This window comes from Tamandua tetradactyla, chromosome 11 (assembly GCF_023851605.1).
Source record: "Tamandua tetradactyla isolate mTamTet1 chromosome 11, mTamTet1.pri, whole genome shotgun sequence".
NCBI lineage: Eukaryota > Metazoa > Chordata > Mammalia > Pilosa > Myrmecophagidae > Tamandua > Tamandua tetradactyla.
In genome coordinates, this window is record NC_135337.1 from 77077431 (window position 1) to 77102941 (window position 25511).

General features: G+C 48.8%; 1 protein-coding gene across 1 annotated transcript in view; it reads right to left on the reverse strand.

Annotated features, from left to right (window-relative positions):
* The window catches only part of KDM4B (lysine demethylase 4B), a 172884-nt gene that overhangs the window by 101713 nt on the left and 45660 nt on the right, over positions 1-25511 (reverse strand). The window contains 3 exon segments of the mRNA XM_077121063.1: positions 1601-1715; positions 2603-2778; positions 10611-10774. Of these exon segments, the coding sequence (XP_076977178.1) occupies positions 1601-1715; positions 2603-2778; positions 10611-10751 (432 nt within the window). The 5' untranslated portion in view covers positions 10752-10774.

Consider the following 25511-nt stretch of genomic DNA (forward strand, 5'->3'; position numbering starts at 1 on the left):
AGCCCAAACCTCCTTGCTGCCCAGACCACACATTCACAACATGGCACACACATCAGAGACCAGAATGGGGTACCCGGGGCCTACTCTGGACAGGGTACCAATTCATTCATCCTGCAACCTGGGCAAATGGTTTCTCGGCTCCAGGCCTCAGTTTCCCCCTCTGCAAGATGAAAGTGCTACACTAGGGCAGCAAGGCAAAGCCGTCACAGCAAAGCCAGGACCTTCCTGTGGAGCCTGGGGCAGGCTGTGCTCCTTGGCCTCGGCCTTGCTGTGGCTGCACACAGCCGCACAATTCCCTCGGGGCCCATCCCAGCACCAACAGGACATGAAGGATCTCACTGGACTAGGCCTTGATTCTGAAATTTTATTTAAAAACAATAATGCAGGATCCCACCTAGTGCCAAGACCATTCAGTGGGTAAAGGAGTCTCCTTAACAGACGGCAGTGGGACGCAAGGAGAGCCGCACGCAGAAGGCTGTGGTTGGCCTCGACCTCAACCCGCAGAAAAAAATCAACTCAAAATGGACCATTAAATGTAAGAGCCCAAGCTATAACATTGCTAGAAGGAAACATGAGAGGTAATCTTCACAACCTTGGATTTGGCAAAGGATTCTTAGACAGTATCTAGAATGTATAAAGAACTCCTACAACTCAATAATAAAAAGACAACCCATTTTAAACATGAGCAAAGGATCTGAATAGAAGTTTCTCCAGAGAAGATATACAAATAGCCAATAAGCACAGGACAAGATGCTCAACATCATCAGCCTTAAGGGAGACGCAAATCAAAACCACAGTGAGGTGCCACGTCACACACACACACACACACACACTGGGATGGTTCGAATCAAAAGTGCTGATAAGGATGTGGAGAAATCAGTACACTCACACACTGCTTGTAGGGACGTAAAATGGTACAGCCACTTTGGAAAAAATGGTCTGGCAATTTCTCAAAAAGCTGAACAGAGAGTTACCATTGGATCCAAGAATTCTACTCCTAGGTGTCTTCCCAAGAGAACTGAAGACATACATCCACACACAAACTTCTACACCAAGGGTCACAGCAGCCTTATTCATATAATAATAGCGGCATTATTCAAGCCACAATGCAGGTCCCACATGAACCTCCCCAGGGCCTCTGAGTCAAGGTCAGTCTCTGGCTCTGGGACCAGCCAGTGTTGAGGAGCCTAGGGCCCCTCCCAGTCCAAGAAAGGGCCTGGTGAATTTAAGCCAATGGCTACTAGGTAGGCCAAGGACTTGGGTTCCCTGGAGTTCAGGAGGATGGAGCGACAGAAGTTTGTAAGTAAAGTATTTGAATAACCAAGAAGGAAGAGAAGCCCCAGGGAAAACAGTGTCGTATTTTAAAAACTGCTTTATACAGGGCTACTAATACCACAGAAAACAGCTCCTTGTTCACTACAAGACTGGGCACACAGCTGAGATTAAAACCAAAATGCAAAGCCACGACAGCCTTTCTGGAGAATTTTAACTTGCCCTCCTCAGGACAAAGCCCCGTCCGTAACCCTTCCCCTTCGCCATTAGCAAGGGTATCCTGTGCCTTTCTATTCCCCAGATCCTCCTCAGATCCCTTGGCACTTACATCATCATACAACGAGCCGCTGATGTCAGCCCCGTAAATCGGAGAGACGAAGGTGAGGTTCTTCCAGTATTTGCGTTCCAAGTCATCAAAGTCCTGGTGGCGTGGGGTGCAATACCTGGTGGGAGGACGGGGCGGTGAGAGGTGGCTGTGAAGTACAGGATGCAAGGCTGTGCTCAAACCACACGCCTTCCCACCACCAGACCGATGGGAAAGGGCCCTGGGAACACAGGCAAGACCTAGTCTTCCACTTGGGAGTACTGCGGGGGGCGCTTCCAGTCCAGAGCCCCTACTTGGGACATTCCCCACTCCTCCTCCTTCTACCTGGTGGGGCTAGAACAGGTGGAAGGACTGAGAGTGTCCCTGGTTCTGTGGACACTGAGAGCACTCACAGGGTACCTGGCACAGTGGTAGGGTGGAGGGCTCTGGGCAAGTGTGTCAGGCTTCTGTTCAAGCCTGAGGGACAGGTGGAGATGCCCAAATGATTCCAGACAGGGAGGGTGGCCAGGGATACCATTGGACATGAAAGAAAACACAGTGACTCTAATAGCGCATACCAACAAGTGCATCACCTGTTGAGACAGGAGCCTGGAAACAGAGACATGGAGAGGTTGCAGAGGATGGGGGCAGGGCATTCAGGAAAGGCACAAGGGCTGGGGGACAAGGTGAGGACTCCAGGCTGGGAATCCCTGGGCACAGAGATGAGGCAGGTGAGGAGATGATCACCTGCCACCTGAGCCCCATTTCCCCCTGGGAAAACTGGGTGGGATCTGAGCCTAGAAGGGAGGAAGGGCTATCTGGGTGGCAGGGAGCCACTCAGACAGCTGGGCAGAACTGCAGCCCCCTAGGCCTGCCGTAGCCCCAGCCCTGGGCCCCTCTCACACACCTAAGGCCCACTCCTGCCCCACCCCAGTCCTGGACCCTCCCATTCACCTAAGGCCCCGCCCACACACAGAAGGCCCCGCCTCGGCCCTCTCCTCGGCCCTCTCCTTGCCCACCGCATACTTCTCGCTGTTGGCCAGGCGCCGGTACTCCCCAACAGTCATGGCCTTCTTCTGGATGTTGTACTGCGTGAAGAGGCCCGACTGCCCCGTCACCACCTGCTGGATGGGGGCCGGAATGACCACGTCATCAATGTCGTCGTACGTCTGCCGTGGCTTCCATTCCTTTGGGGGGATGATCTGCCAGGGCAGAAAGAGGCTCAAGACCCCTCCCTATACCAGCCGCCACTTCCCCAGCAGGAGTCCCTAGATGGCCCTCCCCAAGGGCTCAGCAGCAAAGCCTGGGATGCCTCCCAGACCCAACCTGGAGCCATGCCCAAGAACCCGTATTTGTTTCTTTGTAAGTGCCAGCCCATGCCCAGACATGGCCCCAGCCATCAGGGCTGTGCCTTCCTCCAAGAGCTGCCAGTCCACCGCTGAACCTGGGGTGGGAAGTGGGCACAGCACCTGTGGAAAAGACATGGGAGGTGCCTCATATGCATTGGTGGCACAGAGCTCAGGGGTCCCAAGGCCCCAGCCTATGTCGTGTGCCCTACAGGCCACCCTGCCCTCTAACAGCCCACATGCAGCTGTGCAGAAAGTATGGTGTAGTTCATGTTTGACAGCTCGGGAAACTGAGGCACAGACAGGCCACAGACTATGCCCAAGGGCACCCACTGGGAAGTGGCGGTGAACCAACATTTAGGCATGCCCAAGGTCCCAGGAAGAGCAGGGGTCAGGCCTTCCCCACAGCCCTGTTGCCTAACCCTGGACCCAACTCAGGCAAAGTGCTCCCAATATGCTGGGCAGACGTGACAGGGCCCAGTCTCGGAAGCTTCCAGGCCAGCTCGGATGGCCACGAAGGAGACAGCCAGGAGGACGGTGGCCCTCAAAGCCACGCTCCTGCCTACTAAGCTGGCTAGCCTCAGCACCCTCCTCATTTATCTCCTCCAGGCAGGCGTGAGCTACAAGCTGTTGGGCAAGGGATGCACTTCCATGCAGGCCCACAGGGCCAACATGAGCTGGTCAACCCCATCTGGGGAAAAGGGTGGTTTGTGAGCCTCAAGTCTTCTTCCGGGGTACAGCCCAGGTGAAGGAACTAAGTCAGTCCATTTTTGGTCCAACAGCCAAGAATTGTGGGTAGACCTCATCCAGCTCAGGGTCGATGAGGCAAGAATAGTGTATTTATGCCTAATTTCACTGACAGCTTCGGAACAGCTAAACTACAAGTTACTATCCCCATGGGTTCCGCTATCACATCAGTATAAGAAAATGTTTTGCTTGGCAACGCAAATACAGAGTTGTCTGTTACCAACAGAAAGGTGCTGCCTCCACACATGTGTAGTAGCTGCTGGTTTATTTACCAAAAATAACAGCAAGGAGGACAATATGAATAGAAATTGTCAGTGAGTCTCACCTGGGGTCCTTCTGCCCCCAGGGGCCACCAAGCGAGGTCTGGAGACATTTTTGGTTGTCACAACTTTAGGAGGGGCATACTGCTGGCATCAAGCTGGGGGAGCCCAGGGATGCTACTTAGTACCCCTCAGTGCCCGGGATGGCCCAGCCCCAAAGAACGATCAAGCCTTGACTGTCCACAGTTCTGAGGGGAGAGAAAGCTAAATGGAGACAGTTGCCTCCCAGGGGATGTGATCATCCAATCAAGAGCCAGGCTTTTTCTGAAACGTTCTCTATCACCCCTTTTACATCTATCAAAGGCCCCAACAAGCAGGTGCCAAGCACCAAAGTCTACAGCTTTTAAAATATTTCAAGTGAGAAAACCTAAGAGTTGGGTGATAAACTAAAACGCTCAAGACTGAAAAGACAAAGATATAAAAATAATAATAAAAAAGCCTTTGCCCCCAAGACACAAGATATTACTAGAGTGAAATCCACCAGATGATTATGGTTCTGTGAACCTGAGCTGCCTTCTAATTATGCAGTTAACACTGCCTCTCCAAAGAGCATGGCTTTCCTCCTGCAGGTACAGCTAGAAGCCGGCAACACACCCACACCAAAGAGGACTAATGAAGTCACCTACTTCCACTTTATCAGGGAAAATACGTCCTTAGTCCCCATCTGCTAAAAGGATAAAAACACTTCACCCTCAAGTTTCCCACTCATCAGCGGGCATGTGACTGCTGGGTGAACTTGCTCCCTCCCTTGTGGGCGCTGTTCTAGGAAAGGCGTCTGTAAGCCAAGGACGGGCACTTCCAAGCGCCCTCCTGCTGCCTGGTGTGCACATGTGTGAACGGCACTCCTACTTTATAAAAAGCAGCTTCTGGAAAGACAGCAGGAACGCAAGGCCTACTTACATCCAGTCTGGACAGGAAGCCTCAGGAAAAGTCCCTCGGGATGTGGGAAATGGGTGGGGCCCAGTGCCCTGAAGCTGCTGCAGATATGGTGAGCTGACAGAGACCCTGAGACCATGTCTCCCTGTACTCAGCCTGCCCGGGCTGCCTGGAGCATTCCCACGGCCCCCCCACCAGGGCCTGGCCCACCTAAACGAAGCTTCCTCAGTGGCCCAGAGGGAGAGCAGCCCAGGAAGAACTGAAAGACCACCCACCCCTCCAGAGAGACTGAGGTGGGCACCTAGAGGGAAGCCAAACAAAAGCCAAGAGGAAAAGCTGGGGCGGAAGGAGGGGGAATCTTTCAAGAGGGTGGGAAATGAGGAGCCATCCCCCACCCCAGCTGCCCTGTCCCAAAGCCATTCTGTTGGGAGTCAGTGGGCGGCCTGGGTCCAGGAGCCCTGAGCTCCAGGTGCACCTGAGCCTTTGGGCGGGGCCACGGGGGGCCCTGTGCTCCAGCCATGCCCCCGACACTGTGGAGCCTGCAAGCGGCTGCAACCAGCAGGAACTGGCTGGAACCAGCTGGAACAGGCCCCCGGAAGCTGCTCAGCCCTGCTCCAGGATCTCACTGTCCCAGCCCTGCACCACCCGGCTCCCGCGGTGCCTCTCCAGAGAGCATGCCCAGGGACCAGAGCACCCACACACACTCGGCATGCACATGTAAGCGTCCGGAAGGGGCGCTCACGGCCGACCCATCTAAGAGACTGGCAGGACCCAGGGCCCCTCTTGGGACGACACAGGGAAGTCCAGGGCAGCCGCTTCTTCCCTGAGCCCATGTGTCCTCAGAGGGAGGCCACCCGAGGACCACAGGCAACAACCCACCACCTGCGCAGGACGGGTGAAAGTGTGCATGCGTACACACGTATACGTGAGTGACTGCCTTTGCCAAGATCTCCCCGCTCTCAGCTGCTCCCCCCACTTCCACCCAGAATATGGGGGCCCCGCCTCCCCCCACTCCTTCCCTCCGGCCAATGCATTTTAGAAAGGATTTCCTGCATCTAAAGCCAAGTTATTGGCAAAGGCAGAACAGCAAATAAATGTCTCTTAAAAAGAGAAGAAAGGAATATGTAAGACAAAAGGAAGAGGGAAAATCTAGTGCTCAAAAATACTGGCCTTGCAAGAAATAAAAAACAAACAAAAAATAAATAAATACATTGGCCTTACAAAACTATCTGGTCCAAATGGCTTCCTGTCAATTCAAATGAATTGGCAAAAAACTGGTCCATTTGAATAAAAAGCTCAGAGACATCTGGGCTCAACAGAGACGACCTGAGAGAGTGAAGATTAAAAGGGAAGCATTCTGCATGATTTTTCTGTAAACCTACAACTGCTCTAAAAAAATTTCTTTTAATAAAAGGAATGAAAGACTTTTCTAAGGTTAAATACTTTGGTTTACTAAATTGAGTTATTCAAGACCAAAGGAAGTAAAAGGACAAAAAAAAAGGAGAGGAGAAGGAGCAAAGTAAAGGTAAGGAAGTGAAAGAGAAGAGCCAGTCACCCCAGACAGAGGGAATAAGGCTGCGCCAAGAACACCGCATGGAGGACAGAAAGTGCTGGAAACAGCTGAGGAAACTGCAGCTGGGCCTGGAAGCTGCAGACAGGCAAGAGAGAGAAACACAAGGAGGTAAAAAGGCTGGGAAAGGGTGACAGGCGATTCTTAGAGGTGGCTCTGAAGAAGAGAACAGAGTCCAAGGTGCTAATTCGTTACAACTTTCCTGACATGAAGGAGGACTCGAATCCAAAAATGGAAAAGACCAGCTGCATGTTGGGGGAAAAGAAAATAGGTCAACGGAGAGAAGATACAGCCTAATCAAACTTCAAGAAAAAGGAAGAACACTCCTGTACTCCACCTCGGGCACCCAGGGTGGGAAAGAGAACTCTGGCTGGCCTCAGAATGCTCCTCCTGCCCCCCTCAAGGGAACTGGAGCAGGGGCAGCAGGGGCAGCCAGGTCCCCAGGGTGGAAAGCGTAACCAGGTAACTTATACCAGCTGGCAGGTCAGCCAGCTAGAAAAGCCTCAGACAGATGCTTTGGAACTCAAGGCACAGTGCTTGCAGAGCCCTCCCTCGAGATGACCCACATCAGTCAACTAAGAAACGGCTGGAAAAGATGGCCTAAAAGCTCACAGCCAGTGCTAAAGCCACTTACATAGCGACTGGACGCTAAAAAGGCAGTGGCAGCTATAGTTCCAGACCCAGATAAAAATCTTCTATTATTTCCACATTGTCATGGTATAAATTAACAAAAATCAGGAGGGGAGAGGGAGAAAAAAAAATATTGGAAGCATGCTGCTGTCCTCATCTTTTTTTTTTTTTATTGTGAAATCTTCACATACATGCATTCTACACATGGCATACATACGATCGATGGCTCACAATATCATCACATAGCTGTGTATTCATTACTATGATCGTTTTTTAGAGCATTTGCATCACTCCAGAAAAAGAAATAAAAAGAAAAAACTCATACATACCATACACCTTACCCCTCCCTTTCATTGACCACTAATGTTTCCATCTGCCCAATTTATTTTACCCTTTGTTCCCCCATTAATTATTTATTTTTTTAATCCATATTTTTTACTCATCTGTCCATACCCTGGATAAGAGGAACATCAGACACAAAGTTTTCACAATCACACAGTTACACTGTAAATGCATCTTTATACAATCGTCTTCAAGAATCTAGACTATTGGAACACAGCTCAACAGTTTCAGGTACTTCCCTCTAGCTACTCCAATATATCATAAACTAATATACTGTACTATATAATGTATAAGAATAGCCTCTAGGATAATCTCTCAACTTTGTTTAAAATCTCTCAGCCACTGAAACTTTATTTTGTCTCATTTCTCTCCTCCCCACTTTGGTCAAGAAGGCTTTCTCAATCTCTTGATGCTGGGTCCTGGCTTATCCCGGGTTTTCTGTCCCACATTGCCAGGGAAATTTACACCCCTGGGAGTCATGTCCCATGTAGAAGGGAGGTCAGTGAGTTCACCTGCTGAGCTGGCTTAGAAAGAAAGGCCACATCTGAGCAACAAGAGGTTCTCTGGAGGTGACTCGTAGACCTCATTTTAAGTAGGCTTAGCCTATCCTCTGCAGGAATAAGTTTCATAGGGACAAACCCCAAGATCGAGGGCTCAGCCTATCGATTTGTGTCAAATCTTTTAAAGCTCACAAATCAATGAGTAACAATGTTAGCTTATTATTAAAGGTATGAAGACAACGAGAAGAATTTATTTGCATTCCAAACTCAACCAAAACTGGGCAGTGGGGGGATAGCAGAAGGTGGGAGGAAGTGTGAGGCACTAAGTCCCTCATTCCAGGGAGGGAACGCATATTGTCAACTCGGTCAACAAACTACAGCCTACAGCCAGATCCAGTCTGCCACCTGCTGGAATTATTTTTTAGATTTTCATACAGTGGGACAAAATCAAAAGAATGGTATTTCATTACAAGTAAAATAATATAAAATCCATATTTCAGTACCATAAATAAAGTTTTACTGGTGCACAGTCACGCCTATGCATGTCCGGGTGTCATCTCTGGCTACATTTGTGCTTCAATGCAGAGTTCTGTAGCTGCTGGCCTGCACAGCCAAAAATACTTAACATATAACCATTATAGAAAAGTTTGGTCTAAATAAGAGATGTAGGTATCTTAGAAAATTGATAGTCACACAGGAAACGGCTAGAGAAACCCAACACAAATAGGACTGATTTTCTAAATTATCAGATGGGCAACTCACACCCACACTCACACACACACACATATTCACATAAACACAAAGAAAGACACAGATTGCATGATCTGTCTCCAAAAAAGTTAAATGTTTTAACTTATTTAATATAAATGATATGCTACCATTTATATTTAAAAGTAAACGAGAACTACAAAACTACAGGAATTATCACAGTGTGGTACTGGCATAAGGACAGACACATGGACCAATGAAGTAGAATTGAGAGTCCAGGGGTAATACACATACCTATGGCCAGCTGAATTTTGAGAAGGGTGGCATGTACACACATAGGGAAAGAAGAGTCTTCCACAAATGGTCCTGGGACAACTAGAAATTCACATGCCAATATGAGTGAATGTGGACCCCTACCTCTCACCATATACAAAAACTAATTTAAAATGGATCAGTGACCTAAATATAAGAGCTAATACTATCAAACTCTTAAAAGAAAACAGGGAAATATCTGCAGAACCTTGTAGTAGGCAATGGATTTTTAGGTTTTATACCAAAAGCACAAACAAAAAAACACAATAGATAAAATGGTCTTCATCAAAATTAAAAACTTTTGTGCATCAAAAGACATCAAGAAAGTGAAAAGACAACAAACTACACAACGGAACAAAGTATCTAGAAACCACATAACTAATAAAGGTTTAATATCCAAAATATACAAAGAACTGCTACAATTCAACAACAAAATGACAACCCAATTAATAAATGGACCAAGGATTTGCACAGACATTTCTCCAGTGAAGATATTCCAAAGGTTAATAAGTATATTAAAAGATACTCAACATCATTACCCATTAGAGAATGCAAATTATAATAAAACTACAATGAGACCCCACTTTGCACCCACTAAGATGACTCAAAAAAAAAAAAACAGAAAAGAACAAGTGTTGGCAAGGATGTAGAAAATGGGAACCCTCCTACACTGCCGGTGGGGTGCAAAAAGGAGCAGCCACTGTGGAAGTTAGTTCAGCAGTTACTCAGGAAGTTACAATAAAACAACCTTATGAGGAATGTCATTACTGCAGGGTGTTGAAAACAGATAGAAATTAACATTTTAAAATCTTAACTTATGTGTGAGACTAAAGCAAAAATGTTTATTTGGTACAAAATTTATATTTTGACTAGTGCATTTCCTAATATAACTTATGTAGATAGCTTGGTTGAACACCACTAATACATGGAACCTTGGGTAGGACATGAGATTTTGTTGGTTTGTCCAGAGTGATGCCCCGATAAATCCCAGAGTGATTTGGACGGTGAATAAAAAAGTATTTGCAAAGTCCCCTTGGGCGAATGGTGAAAAAGGGGGAAAATTCAACTTTCCCAAGTGGAGAATTCTTGATATTCTCATAGGCAGTGGGGACAACCAAAGCAATAGGCTGACCCCCAAACTTGGGGTTTGTTCATATGAAACTTAACCCCAGAAAGGATAGGTCAAAGCCTACTTAAAATTAGGCCTAAGAGTCACCCCCAAGAAAACCTCTTTCATTGCTCAGATGAAGCAACACAACAAGCAAACTCTCACCCTCCCCCGTCTACATGGGACATGACTCCTAGGGGTGTGGATCTTCCTGGCAACGTGGGACAGAAATCCTAGAATGAGCTGAGACTCAGCATCATTGAGCTGAGACTCAAGGGATTGAGAAAACCTTCTCGACTGAAAGGGGGTAGAGGTGGCTGGTTCTCAGCTGAGGAGCTGGGGGATGGGGGACAGAAGTAGAGGGGCTTACCTGACCCTCATCCTGTCACATGGAATTTACTTTGTCACATGAAGAAACATGACCACCTCAAAAAGGCAAGTGTTCAGGGAGGGAAACACACGCAAAACCAAGGCCTTCCCATCACCACTGCACCCTAGAACCCAGTGCATGCCAGAGAGAATATGGCAGAAGTTAGTGCCAAGCTAAGCCAGGCTGGGTCCCCAAGCTCACCCACCTTGGCCAGGCCTGCTCGGTGGGCCCCCTGCGACTCAATGTAGGCCACGTATTTGTTGAAGTCCTTAAATTCTTCCATGGTTGGGCGGAACGTCATGATTTTACAGCTCGGATTCTGGGCACCATGGTCCTCGGACCCCATGGCTGCAGCTGCAGAGTGCTCACCTGAGGAGGAAAGACAAGAGATGGTGAGCAAGGCCTCCGGGCACTCTGCTCTTCCCCTTGGAATATGCCAAAAACACATGCAGCATCACGGAGACCCCAGGAGGCTAGACAGGGAGCTGGAAGCCACCTCCATTTCTCCTCATGGCACACAAGGCGCCAAGATGATGATTTCAACTAGTTAAAGACTAGCAGCCTCGTGTTAAAAGCTGATGTGCCGCGGGAAGCCCGGGCGCTGAGTTTAAACGAGACGCCCTCAGATATAAAAAGCTTTCTTATCAGGAGCTCCATTCCTCAATGGCACGGTCTCCACTCCACACAAGGCTTCCCAAGCCAGGTAGCAGCCAGAGAGGGAAGCGCAGGATGGGGCCTTGGAGGCAAGTGAGGCCATGGGGTTGGTGGGCCGGGCGGTGGGTCCGTCTTCCTGGGCTGTGAGCAGGTGGGCAGAGCCACCCTGCCCCAGGCAAGCCTGGCCCACTGCTGGCCGGGAGGTCTTGGCCGGGAGGTCCAAGCCAAACGCAGGCTGGTGGCCCAGGCGAGGGCAGGCAGGGCTGGGAGAGAAGCCCCCCACGAGGAGAGTGCTCAATTACCACCAGCCTGAAGGAACCCCAAGAGTAGCAGGAGTCAGGCCGCCATTAGGGAGAAGGCGCAGCCCCGTGGGCTCCCTCCTGGCTAGAGACCAGAGGCTTGGCTGGCAGCACCCCATGCCCACCCCAGGGCAGAGGGTCCCCCTGGCAGCTCAAATTCTCCAAACCGAAGATGGAGAGACCACAGAGGCCCTCTAGGGTTCAGAAAAGGCCAGAACACCACTGCACAGAAGAACCTGGAACAGCCTGGGGAGTGGGAAAGCAACGGGAGCCCTGAGGCGCTCCCTGCAGTGGGTGCTAGGGGGCAGCAGACGCCTGGCAACTAGCCAGCAGGAGTCTCAGGGGGGCAAGGAGTGCCCCAAGGGCCCCGGGCTTGCCCAGTCCTCCAATCAGGTTGAAGGAAAGCCCTTGGGATGCCAGGCCAGCCCCTGCCTTTGTGAGTCCACACCCCCGTGGCTGGGCCAGGGCACGACTCTAAACCTCGGCTGATATCCCCACCCCTCTCCCACTGAGCTGGGCACAAAGGTCCCCACTCCGAGCCCAGAGCCGCCCTCTGCTCCCAGCCAGAAAAAGCCAGGAAGCCTTGTACTCAGGGGCAGCGTCAAGTAGGGTCTGTGCGGGAAGACCAGGGCCACTGTGGCCAGCGTGGGCTGGCTGTGGGGTAGGATCACAGGACACTACGGTGAAGACACAGCCAGGGACACGTGCTAACAGAGGGACAGGGGCTGTCAGAGCACCAGAGAGAGGGTCTTGCTGCAGCCAGGTTGCCCACCTGTGAGGATGAGTTGGGGTAGGGGGAGCTCAGGCTCCTTGCTGCACAGAACCCTCCCCTGCCTGCCTCTGGGTCCCCAGGCCACCACACCTTCCCAGCCAGCACCTCACCGCAGCCAGCGCCAGGTTCCTGAATCCCACACTGCAACTCCTGCTAGCCCTGGGAATCCACATCCCCACAGGGCCCCTCGTCCCACCTGGCCTCTCCCCTAAAACCCTAACCCCAGATACAGCCTTGTGGCACATCCTCAGGGCATAGCCACAGACAGGACACCATCTCTGTCCTCACGGAGCTCAGGGCCCTTATCCAATAACCATGCATACAGCAGTGTAATTGCACGCTGAGCTAATGGTTAAGGAGGCAGCCATGGGGCAGGCAGAGTTTGTCAGTATTGAGTCCGTCCCAGTGGGTGTGGCATGGCAGTTCATTGTAGTTGTGTTCTGTGTTTCTCTAACGGCTCATGACTGACATCTTTTCATGTGCTGTTTGTTAGCCCTCACTAGATCTGCTTTGGCTCATGTTTTAATTGGGTTCTGCTTATGGTTGACATATAAGGGCTCCATGACAAAAAATGTTCTAAAGTTGACTACAGTGATGGCTACACACATCTGTGGATATAATGGAAGCCAACGAACTGTGCATTTAAAATAGGTAAATTTTATGGTATAAACTATACCTCAATAAACCTGTTATCAAAAAAGAAAGAGAAAGAAGGAAAAAAGGAAAGAGAGAGAAAGGGAGGGCAAGTCCAAGAGAACTTCCTCACTTCCACATACATACAGGGTTTTTCTCAACTAAAAGAGGCTAAGAGACCCTTCTTAGGGCCTTGCTGAATTACCTGGGGGTACACAGGACCGTGACATCTGCAATTCACTGAGATCCTCTAGCAAAAAGTATGCAGGAGCATAAATATAGAAGAGCAAATGTGGCCAAGGTCAACATCCGCCTGCGAGGCACGACTTTCCTCCATGTGCCCCACCCAAGGCCTGGCCTTCCCATGGAGCCCACGAGCTTCTGTCAGGTGCTCCCACCCTCAAGGCACCTCTCTGCTGGGTTCCTGCTCACAGGGGGGCGAGGGGCAGCCAGGTGTACCCCCCTGGCTTCTTTCCCATGCCAGCCCATAGCCCCTTTTCCCCAGCCTGCCCCATTCTACGGAAAATTCCATGACAATCAAGGCACCGCTACAGGAGGCTCTAGCAAACCTGTGTCTGGCAGTCAGTCCCACAGGGCAGAATGGAGCATACTGGGGCAGGGGCAAGGAGGGGACTGTACTTTTAACTAGGGCTTAATTTCCAGGCCACGCTAACAGAATTTTACCAAAGTTCTAATGCTCATGATAAAAACTCAATTTCAAAACAACAAAGCTCTTCCGGGCCAAGATGGTGGCTTAACAATGTGCGCATTTTAGTTCATCCTCCAGAAAAACTACTAAATAACCAGAAACAGTACAGAACAGCTCCTGGGCCATGTCAGTGACCAGACACACAGCGCACCCCAGTCTGGACCAGCTGGACCGGCTGCGAGCCCCCCCAGAACCATGAGTTCCCCAAGCCACGGCAGCTGGTGTCCCTCCCCCACCCCACAGGCTGCTTCCCAGAGGGGAAAGGAAAGGGACTTTACCAGCAGCAGGGGATAAGCCCAACTAAACGCCAATTGTGGAATTAATTAACAAGTTCTGACTACTAGAAATAGGCCCCCAGCTCAGGTGAACCTGGTCAAAGCTGAGGTCGCTCCTTTTTGCCCCAGAGCCGAGGGGGCAAGGCTGACTGAAAAAGAAAACAAAAAGGAAGCAGAGGTTTTTGTGGCTGTGTTTCTACAAAGGCTTGACTGCCTTTGGATTCAGCGGGAGGACTTCTCAGGCTGCAAATGCCCCAGGCATAGGCAGAAACAAGCTTGTTTGAGGGCTTGTCCAGAGCCTATGCCTTCCCCAGGGGAGGGGCAAAGCCCAACTCAGGTGGAATCCCTCCCTCAAGGAATTCAGACCCCAGGACTTGGTAATTTGAAGCCATTAAAACCAGCCTACAACCTCTCCTCCGTCTCCACCACACCCCCAGCAGGGAGAGTCCACCAAAGTTAAAGGTGCCACATCATCTTATGCTGGTGGGACCTGCAGGCAGACAAGTGCTACATATTGGGCAGGATATGAAAAACAGAGTCCAGAGACTTCACAGGAAAGTCTTTCAACCTGCTGGGTCTCATCCTCAGGGAAAACCAATGCAGGTGAATCTTTCCTCCTGATAGGAGGCCAGTTTGGTCTGGGAAAATCTGGCTGCAGCCTATAATACCTAAGCAGACCCTCCTAAGGGTGGGTGGGTGGGTGGGGGAAGGCACCATACAAGCAGGGCAAGAAACAAGAAAACAAGAACTGAAAAATTCTCCTCTGTTAAACGAAACCTAAGCTAGAGGACTAGATAAAGCTGAACTGAATGTCAAAGAAAAGATAGACAACAAATTCATCCAGTAAGAAAACCCTAGGTAAAAGAAGTGAAAGCAATCTCCAGAATAACTAATTAAGGTAATTAAATGCCTAGACACCAGCAAAAAATAATAAATCACACTAGAAAAATTGAAGATGTGGCCCAGTCAAAGGAACAAACCAACAATTCGAATGAGCTACAGGAGCTGAAACAATTAATTCAGAATATACGAACAGATATGGAAAACCTCATCAAAAACCAAATCAATGAATTGAGGAAGGATATAAAGAAGGTAAGGAATGAACAAAAAGAAGAAATCGAAAGTCTGAAAAAACAAATCACAGAACTTATGGGAATGAAAGGCACAGTAGAGGAGATTAAAAAAACAAACAGTGGAAACCTACAATGGTAGATTTCGAGAGACAGAACACAGGATTAATGAACTGAAGGACAGAACATCTAAAATCCAACAGGAAACCGAAACCATAGGGGAAAAAATGGAGAAATATGAGCAGGGACTCAGGAAATTGAAGGACAATATGAAGCGCACAAATACACGTGTTGTGGGTCTCCCAGAAGGAGAAGAGAAGGGAAAAGGAGGAGAAAAATTAATGGAGGAAATTATCACTGAAAATTTCCCAACTCTTATGAAAGACTTAAAATTATAGATCCAAGAAGTACAGTGTACCCCAAAGAGAATAAATCCAAATAGAAGTACTCCAAGACATTTACTAATGAATATGTCAGAGGTCAAAGAGAAAGAGAGAATCTTGAAAGCAGCAAGAGAAAAGCAATCCATCACATACAAGGGGAGCCCGATAAGATTATGTGTAGATTTCTCAGTAGAAACCATGGAGGCGAGAAGACAGTGGGATGATATATTTAAATTATTAAAACTGCCAACCAAGAATTCTACACCCAGCAAAATTGTCCTTCAAAAATGAGGGAGAAATTAAAACATTGTCAGACAAAAAATCACTGAGAGAATTTGTGACCAAGAGACCACCTCTGCAAGAAATACTAAAGGGCGCACTAGAGACAGATACGAAGGCAGAAGAGAGAGGTGTGGAGAAGAGTGTAGAAAGGAAGAGTAGGAGCAAAGGTAAAAAGAAGGAAAATTAGAAGGACATATAAAAGCCAAAAGGCAAAATGGAAGAGGAGGGTACTGCCCGGGCAGTAATAACACTGATGTTGATGGATTAAGCTTCCCAATCAGGGGACATGGACTGGCAGAATGGATTAGGGAACAGGACCCATCTATATGCTGTCTCTACTCAAAGGACATGAGGGCAAGGACACAAACGGACATTTGCACACCAATGTTATAGCAGTATTATTTACAATTTCCAAGAGATGGAAACAGCCAAAATGTCCATCAACAGACAGGTGGCTAAACAAACTGTGGTATATACATACGATGGAATATTATGCAGCTGTAAGACAGAATAAAGTTATGAAGTATGTAACAACATGGATGGACCTACGGACATTATGCTGAGTGAGATTAGCCAGAAACAAAAGGACAAATACTGTATGGTCTCACTGATGTGAACTGACATTGGTGAATGAACTTGGAGAATTTCGTTGGTAACAGAGACCATCAGGAGATGGAAATAGGGTAAGATATTGGGTGATTGGAGCTGAAGGGATACAGACTGTGTGACAGGACTGGATACAAAAACTCAGAAATGGACAGCACAATACTACCTAATTGTAATACAATTATATTAAAACACTGAATGAGGCTGAATGTGAGAATGATAGAGGGAGGAGGGCTGGGGGCAAAAATGAAATCAGAAAGAAAGACGATAAAGATTGAGACGGTATAATCTAGGATTGCCTAGAGTGTATAATGACAGTGACTAAAGGTACAAATTTAAAAAAAGGTTTTTGCATGAGGAAGAACAAAGGAATGTCATTACTGCAGGGTGCTGAAAATAGATGGTAATTAATATTTTAAAATTTCAACTTACATGTGAGACTAGAGCAAAAAATGTTTATTTGGTACAAAATTTATATTTTGACTAGTGCATTTCCTAATATAACTTATGTAGATAGCTTGGTTGAACGACATAAGTACATGGAACCTTGGGTAGGACATGAGATTTTGTTGGTTTGTCCAGAGTGATGCCCCGATGAATCCCAGAGTGATTTGATCAGTGAGCAGAAAAGTATTTGCAAAGTTCCCTTTGGGGAATAGTGAGAACAGGGGAAAATTCAACCTCCCCAAGTTGAATTCTTGATATTCTCACAAGCAGTGGGGACAACCAAAGCTATAGGCTGAACTCCCAGTCTTGGAGTTTGTTGATATGAAACTTAACCCCAAAATAGGTCAAGCCTACTTAAAATTAGGCCTAAGAGTCACCCCCAAGAGAACCTCTTTTGTTGCTCAGATGTGGCCTCTCTCTCCAACCAACACAACAAGCAAACTCACCACCCTCCCCCTGTCTACATGGGACATGACTCCCAGGGGTGTGGACCTCCGTGGCAACGGGGGACAGAAATCCGAGAATGAGCTGGGATTCAGCATCGAGGGATTAAGAAAAACCCTAGAATGACCTGAGACCCAGCATCAAGGGACTGAGAAAATCCTCTCGACCAAAAGGGGGAAGAGTGAAATGAGACAAAGTGTCACTGGCTGAGAGATTCCAAACAGAGTCGAGAGGTTATCCTGGAGGTTATTCTTATGCATTAAGTAGATATCACCTTGTTAGTCAAGATGTAATGGAGAGGCTGGAGGGAACTGCCTGAAAATGTAGAGCTGTGTTCCAGTAGCCATGTTTCTTAATAATGATTGTATAATGGTTTAGCTGTCACAATGTGACTGTGTGATTGTGAAAACCTTGTGTCTTAGGCTCCTTTTATCTACCTTGTCAACAGATGAATAGAACATATGGAATAAAAATAAATAATAGGGGGAACAAATGTTAAAATAAATTTAGTTTGAAATGCTAGTGATCAATGAAAGGGAGGAGTAAGGGGTATAGTGTGTATGGTTTTTTTTTTCTGTTTTCGTTTTATTTTTCTGTTGTCTTTTTATTTTTTTCTGAATTAATACAAATGTTCTAAAAAATTATCATGATGATGACTATGCAACTATGTGATGATATTGTGAATTACTGATTATATATGCAGAATGGAATGATCACATATTAAGAATGTTTGTGTTTCCTGTAATTTTTTTTTTTAATTTAAAAAACAAAAAACAAACAAACAAACAAAAAAAACCAAAGCTGGCATGCAGCCACCTTGTGCCCCAGGCACCCACCCCTCATGGACCATGCCACGGGCAGCACCAAGCCAGGACACCTGCCTGAGTGTCATTCCTTAGAATGTCCCCTGTGCTGACAGGCACAGGTACCAACCAGGGGCCAGGCAGATTGTAGGCCTGAGAGCCAGGAGGGGCCCTGCTGGGGAGGCAGCAAGCAAACAACACCCCGAAAGGGAAATGTCTGCTTCCAAGACAGGCAGAGCTGTTAAGCACAAGGGCTCAGGGGTGGCAGGAGGTATGAGGCAGCAACGGGCTAGGTGGCAGGGCCAAGGCAAGAGCTGGCCTTTGGCTGAGTTTGAAGGGAAGCCACTGGGTCATTCTGAGCAAAGAGCCATGATCTGATTTTCAGTCCTGGAAAGTTCCCTCTAGCTGTGCAGAGTAGGCTGCTGGGCAGCAGGGCCCCACACTCATCATCATGCTCTGTCCTCACTATTGTGAAATTCATAATAATGCCTGAACAAGTTTCACAGCTTCATTGCGACCAGGGCCCTGGGAATTCTGCAGCCTGTCCTGCCTGAAGAAGGAAAAGGGGAAGCTGGGAGACCAGGTAGAGCCACAGGAAACTTGGCGAGTGGGAGGACTCAGCCAATTCTCAGGATTCTGTCCTCAATAGCAGCTGAAAGCATGGTCAGGGATTCCCCAAAAGCCAGAGGAGAGGAGGTGGGGAGGCGGACAGGGGAAACAGAAGGGGCAGGGGAGGCGGGGAGCAGGCGAGGTGAGGGGAGCAGGGGAGGAAGAGGCAGGAAAGGTGGGGAGGGAGGGTGATTTGGATAAGGAGATTGTGGCTGGCAGAACAAAGGTGCTCAGACACAGATTTAGGTTCTGCCTTTTGGCCTCTGTGCATCTGTCAGGTAAATTTTCGGCTAGACAACGGCCTGGTGCTCATGCCCTGGTGTACCCTCCAAGCTCGTCTTCCTCCTGGCCCAATGAACTTGACTTTCTCAGGTGCCCCTCCAGCCTTGGCCTCCTGCATTTCTGCCTTGGGCCTCCGCCTTTTCATTCTTCACACAGCCTTTTTTCAGTCCAGCCAGTGCCACAGGGTCCAGCGGGCTGGGTTCAGCATCCTCCAAGAAGCGCTCCTGTCTGGGGCTCCCCCAGAGCCCCATCTTTCACAGGCCTGCTCCGGGCTGCACACTGCTGCACTTGTCAGTGTATTTCCATACCCCATGACCCATCCATCCACATCTGCCTGCCACTAGGAAGGCCAGCTCTTAGGAATTCAAACAAGCACAGAAACTCACCAGGCACCAGAAGTGCAGGGAAGAAGGCTGGGTAAGGGTTTTTGAAGCCCAGCATTGGGGGTGGGGATGGGGGCACAGCACAGGGCTGTGGGTGTTCATGCCACCTGTGTCTCTGCCTGCCGGGTGCCAAGAGTCAGGGGTCATGCTACCTCTCGCAGAGAGCCCAGTGTGCCGTTGGGGCTCCCAGTCGAGCAAGATGAAGTGAAGAATGTTCTGCAGCTGAGCACATGTGTGTCGCAGAAGCCAGGCTTTTCTCTTTCCTCTGTACAAATGAGACCAGGTGCGAGGGAATCCCAGCTTCAAGTTTTGCTCAGGGAGCTTTTCAGAACTGCTCAGGGGACACAACACTCAATTCCTGAGCCACACACCAGGTGGTGGGGACTCAGAGGGGCTCTGCCCACTCCTGAGGTAAGAGCATGGTGAAGGATTAATGACTCCTCCAAGCCTGATCTCACTTGGAGACTCCTCTGTCACTTCCCTATTGGGAACCGGGCTAACCTGGGACTCGGGGCTGCCTGGGTTTTGCTGGGGCATTTGGGGACCTCACCTGATGGCCACACCCTCGAAGGACCAGCGGGTGAAAGACGGCGGCCGGGCTGGAAGAGGTGAGGGAGAGAGAACCCCTCAGGACCGGCAGAAAGGCTCCTGCCCAGATCCAGGATGCTTTTGCCCCCAACACTTTTCAACAATGATGTGTTTCTTGTGTTTAAATTTTCTTTTTATTATAAGTTTATACATTTTCAGAGAAGACAATTTCCAACATGTTGAATTCATTTTTATCAAAACCTTCAAGTTGCTGATTTTGCTCACTCAATGGCTGAAGGGATGTCCCCCAGAGAATTCGTGAACTCCTATGGTCCTCGGTGCTAAGTCAAGAAATCAGACTGCCTTTGTCTGTAAAAGGGTGTCCCTTCTGAATTCCGGTTCTAGCACAGACAGACAGGTGGACAGCGTAGCAGCCAAGGGCTAGTTCCTGGCTGAAGGGAGGCTCTCGGGTCTTTCTCATCGCTCCTCTGGTTGCTCCTGAGACCCAGCCCACCTTCCTCCAAGTGGACCCTTTTGTGGCCCATCAGGGACTCCAGGAAGGGTCCATCCCAGGGCAGGGCTCTGGATGGGTGAGAAGTGGCTGAGCCCGGGGCAGCCATGGGAGGGGACGTAAAGGGGCCCTAGTGGACTTCCACTCTCCTGGCATGTCCTGGAGGATGGCCCTGACCAGCCCTGCCCAACGAATACCAGGCCTGTGGCATGAATTCCACGTCCAGAGACAACAAGGCAAGACCCCAGGTTGCTAGGGACCTGTTCCCCTCCCATCACCCTATCTTGGGCTGACCTGCTCTTTCTTCTCCTGGGGGTAAAGAGGGGCTCCCCAAGACAGCTGGGTCAGGTTGAATAGCTGAACAGCCATGGAGATGGGCCTAACTTGAGATGCAGTGTGCCCTAAGAAATGGCCGCCACTCTTTGTATTTTCACTGACAGCTTTATCAAGAAATTGTTCACCTACCACACATTTTGTCCATTTAAAGTATGTAGTCACATGGCTTTTAGTGTATATAACTAGCTGAGCTTAGACCTTAAAATGAGTAGGGGAGAGAGAAGGATGGTTCTCTTCCTTGTTAGGGTTTGGAGAGCTTCTTTCGGTTAAGCTGCTTCCACCAGGAGACCTGGGCTGGGACCATCAAATGTCTCCTCAAGGAGGAACCCATGCCAGCTCCTGGGCTGGGGGCTTAGAGTTGTGGCCCCATCCCTGCCAGGCCTGCAGAGGCTGACCTGGGTCTAGAGGCGGGCAGATGGAAGGAAAGGCATGGCTGGGTCCCATTCTTCACCTGAATGGGGCCGAAGGGTTGAAGGCTCCGTTAGAGTTTGTGGTGCAAGGCAGCCAACCTTACCCAAGCTGCAGGGTGCTGGGCGGGGGCACAGGGGCAGTGGGTTTTAGAGACACAGGAGTTTGTTTCTCTGAGAGTGTCCTGGGCTGCTGGAAGGAATCACTACTCTTTTAGCATCTCAGAACAACCTGATGTGTTGTCCTCCAATTCTACAGGCCTTCCAGGCTGGTACCATGCTGCCAACAGGGCTGCTTCCTTCTGGAGACTCCAGGGGACAATGTGTTTCTCACCTCTTCCAGCTCCTAGAGGCACCCATGTGCCTGGGTTCAGGTCCCTCCTCCATCTTCAAAGCCAGCAGTGCAGCTTCTTCCCTTATTTCTATTTTCTGTTTCTGCCCCTACATCTTCTCCCCTCTGCCACACCATATAAGGACCACTGTGATGACAGGGCACTGGGTCATCTCCTACCTCCAGACTCTTCCCTGGGTCCCATCAGCCATGGAAGGGAGCAAAGGCACAGGCCCCAGGGATCATGATGGGGATGGGGGCTCATTATACCATCTACCACAAGCAGCCATGTGAAAAACATGTGATGTCAATAAGCAAAACCCAATGCACCCCTCTAAGCCCATGAACCAGAGACCACCATTGCATGATGTGTCCTGAGCAAGACAAGCCCATTTACCTATCCATACACCAGACAAAAGCGTGGTTTCTACAGAATCAGAAATGGGATGGAGCTGTACAGCTCTCCCGCAGCTTCCTGAGCAGGAAGCACAGAGGACAGGAGGACAAGCAGCAAGAGGCAGGGCCCCCACCCTGCTCTGCCCTCACCTGCTCAGAGGCAGCTCTGCAGACAGGGCTCCGCCAGGGGGCGCTGTGGGATCGGGACCTTCAGGCCTTGTCATTTCCCCAGAAACAGGCCTGGGCCTTCTGGACAAGCACTGCGAAGATCTGGGATGGAACAGGCCATGTTCACTGCCCCTGGGCTCTGCCTTCTGGACCAGCTCGAGTACCCATCTGCACCCTCCATCCACTCGACAGCTATGCATCCCCCCTCTCGGGGACCCCCAAGCCGTTCCCCACGCTCACCTTGGCTCCAATCCCCATGAGCATGTCACTCCTGCAGGACCAGGAAGATTAAAGCAACATTTTCCAATGACACCCCAGACTGCAGAGCACCTGGCCTCAAAACCTGTCCTTCGCTGAACGAGCAAGGCATGTGGTTTAAAGCCATGACGAGTGATACGGTACAAGTCGCCACCTCAATCTGTGACGTTCAAGGGGCCAGGCTGGCTCAGAGGCACCCCCAAAGTGCAGAAGAGAAACCGGATGGACAATCACATTTCCCCCTGCGGTTTGGGGAACTGCCAAGAGCAGATGGAGGTGGAGTGACGGGTAAGTTTTGGTAACAGCAGCACAACATGTGATGGTAATGAACACCACTGATAGTACATTGGGCTACATGGGGCATAAGTTATACCACAATAAAAAAAAGTTTTTAAATTTAAAAAAACATGAAAGCAAGCAAAAAATGTTTTGTCAAGTCTCTTAGTTTAAAGACTTGTGCTTGTAGCATATTTTCCTCTTCCTCTTCAGTTTCTCTTTTAACCATTCAGAACTTTAAAAAATGCTCTTCTTGCCACAGCACTCCAGAAGGAAGTGCCCCAAGCGGCACTGGTGTCAGAATGGGTGCTGGTACCCCAGGGTCTGAGGTCCATGGTGGCTGCAGCTGTAAGTACCCCCAGAAAAACATGTTCTTAAACTTAATCCATTACTGTGGGTGTGGACCCTTTACAAGCAGCACCTTTTGATGAGGTTACTTCAGTTAAGTTGTGGCCCAACTCATTCGGGATGGGACTTAATCCTACTAGTCAAGTCCTTTATAAATGAAGTGAAAGTATAGAAAGAGAGAAGCAAGAAGCTGAGAGCAACGAAACCTGGAAGAGAAGGGGGAGACCAGCAGACACCACCATGTAATTTGCCATGTGGCAGAAGAGCCAAGGATTATGGGAAGATGGGCTCTGGGAAAAAGAAAGCATCACCTTAATGAGGCCTGGATTTGGACATTTTCTCAGCCTCAAAACCGTTAGCTAATAAATTCCCATTGCTTAAGCCAACTTATGCCATAGTATTTGCCTGGAGCAGCCTAGGAAAGTAAAACAGAGTTTGGTACCTGGAGTGGGGTGCTGCTCTAGCAAATACCATAAATGTGGAAACAGCTTTGGAATGAGTACAGGCTAGGACTGTGAGGTGCCTGATAGAAAAGGCCTAGACTACTTTGAAGGGATATGCTGAGAACTGAACTGCTGGGCACAAAGAAAGTAGAAACTGATGGTTTAGAAAATTCTAAGCTTCCAGAAAGCAAGTCCCCAGGGAACAGTGCCCCACGCGAGGGTTGAACTGAACACGGGTCCAGCCAGCCTCATTGGTGTGAGTCAGGACTGGAGTTGCAGGTATCCAGGGAGGATCTGCGGAAAGTCCTACCATAGGATAGTTTGGACCCCAGTGTATTACATGCAAAACCAGTAAATATTCTGAGAGAGCTGTATGAATAAAACCACTGCCAGTATGGGCTAAAGGGACAGACTGCAGGAAAAATCACTCCAAGGGCGGAACCAGGGAAGCTGGAATCCGGACCAAAGGCATTCTCAGGCCAAGAGAGCAGGCCTACCCCGTGTATACTAGGGTGAATCCGTCCCGAGCCTGGAGAGGGCAGGCCTTCCACTTTATTGTTCAGGAAGGGTACTACCACTCCAGGGTTCTCAGAGGTTGGAACCTATTCCCCAAGGACTGGGGAGAGTCTGGCTGCCACCCCCATTTTCTCAGAGGTTGGAGCCTTCACCCCAGTGTTTAGGGAGAACATGGTGACTGCACAAGCACTTGGAAAGCGTGGGGCTACCGTTCTATCAGGCCAGGAGGACACAACATCTTTCCACAGATGACTCTCAGACATTGAAATTTAATGGATTATACCCGGCAGGGTTTCAGAATTGTTTGGAACCCTGAGCCATTTCCTTCCAATTTCTCCCTTCTGGAATGACAATGCTTATCTAATGCCCATCCCTCCTTCATATTGTGGAAGCAGTTAACAAGTTCACTAGGTTTCACAGGTCCACAGACACACGGGAATTGTGCCCCAGGACAGACCACCCCTATAACCAATTTTGATGAGACTTTGTACTTAGTATTGCTACTGAAATGACTTAAGGTTTTTGGGATATTGTAATGGAATAACTGATATATTCTGCATGTAAAAAGACCTGCTCAGAGGGAGAATGTGGCAGTTTGAAGCTGTATGTACCACCAAAAAAATGTGTTCTTAAGTCTAATTAATTCCTGTGGGTATAAATCCATTATAAGTAGGATCTTTTGATGAAGCAACATCAGGTTAAGGTCTGGCCCACCTCCTTCAGAATAGGATTTAATCTTATTAGTGAAGTCCTTTATAAATGGAGTAAAGAGTAAATATACATATATAGAGAGAGAGAAGCAAGGAGCTGAAAGCAATGGAGACTAGCAGATGCCGCCATATGTCTGGCCATGTGGCAGAGTGCCCAGGATCTCCAGCAGCACTCTTTGGGAGGAAAGCATCGCCTTGATAATGTCTTAATTTGAGCACTTTTCCAGCCTCAATCTGTAAACTAGTAAATTCCCATTGTTTAACAGAATGCATTTCATGGTATTTCCTTTAAGCAGTGTAAGAAACCAAAACAAGGTCACAGCATGATACAGCACCCACAACCTGGAGATGTTTTTCTATCAGAACCTAAATAGCCCCTAAGTGTATGTACAGATAGAAAAATGGGTATTTTTTTTCCTGCATGGGCATGCACTGGGAATTGAACCCAGGTCTCCAGCATGGCAGGTGAGAATTCTGCCACTGAGCCACCACTGCACTGCTCTAAAAATGGGTATTTTGTATGTGTTTTTTTCCAGTGCAGGGCAGAGCTACTAGACCTGCAGAAAGAGAACCAATGATATATAGAAGGAAATAATCCTTACAATTGAAAAACTAAATGAATAAACAACAGCCAGAGGTGACAGAAAGAAGCCTGGAAAAGAAACCAACTCCTGGCTGACCTCCTGCAAGGGCTGCTTGCAGCAGCCTGGCTTCCCGCAGCAGCCTGGCTTCCCCTTCGGCTGTAAGCTCAGCTGCTCAGACCTAAACCAAGACCTGGCTCCAAAACGGGAACAGGGAGAGCAGGTGACTGCTCTCAGACACTTCTTCAAGGTCAAAGGCAACCCTCACACAGGCAGGTGGCAATGCTCAGTGGAGGACACACTGCAGGGAAGGATGCAGCAGCTTCTCAGTATGAAGATTGGAGGGGCCACAGCACTCAGCAATTTCATTCTGGGCTGTTGACCCAAAAACATAAAAACAAGCATCAACGTGAAAACCTGTAATAACCTGTACACACATATTCACAGCAGTATTATTCTCAATAGCCAAAAACTGGGAGCCACACAAATGTCCCTCAGCTGGTGAACGGAAAAGTAAAATGTCGTGTATCCACCCTGGAATATTGCTGAGTCACAAAAAGGAACAAAACTGATACATGACCCAACATGGATGAACCTCAAAAACACGACGCTCACTGAAAGAAACCAGACACAAAAGATGGCATAT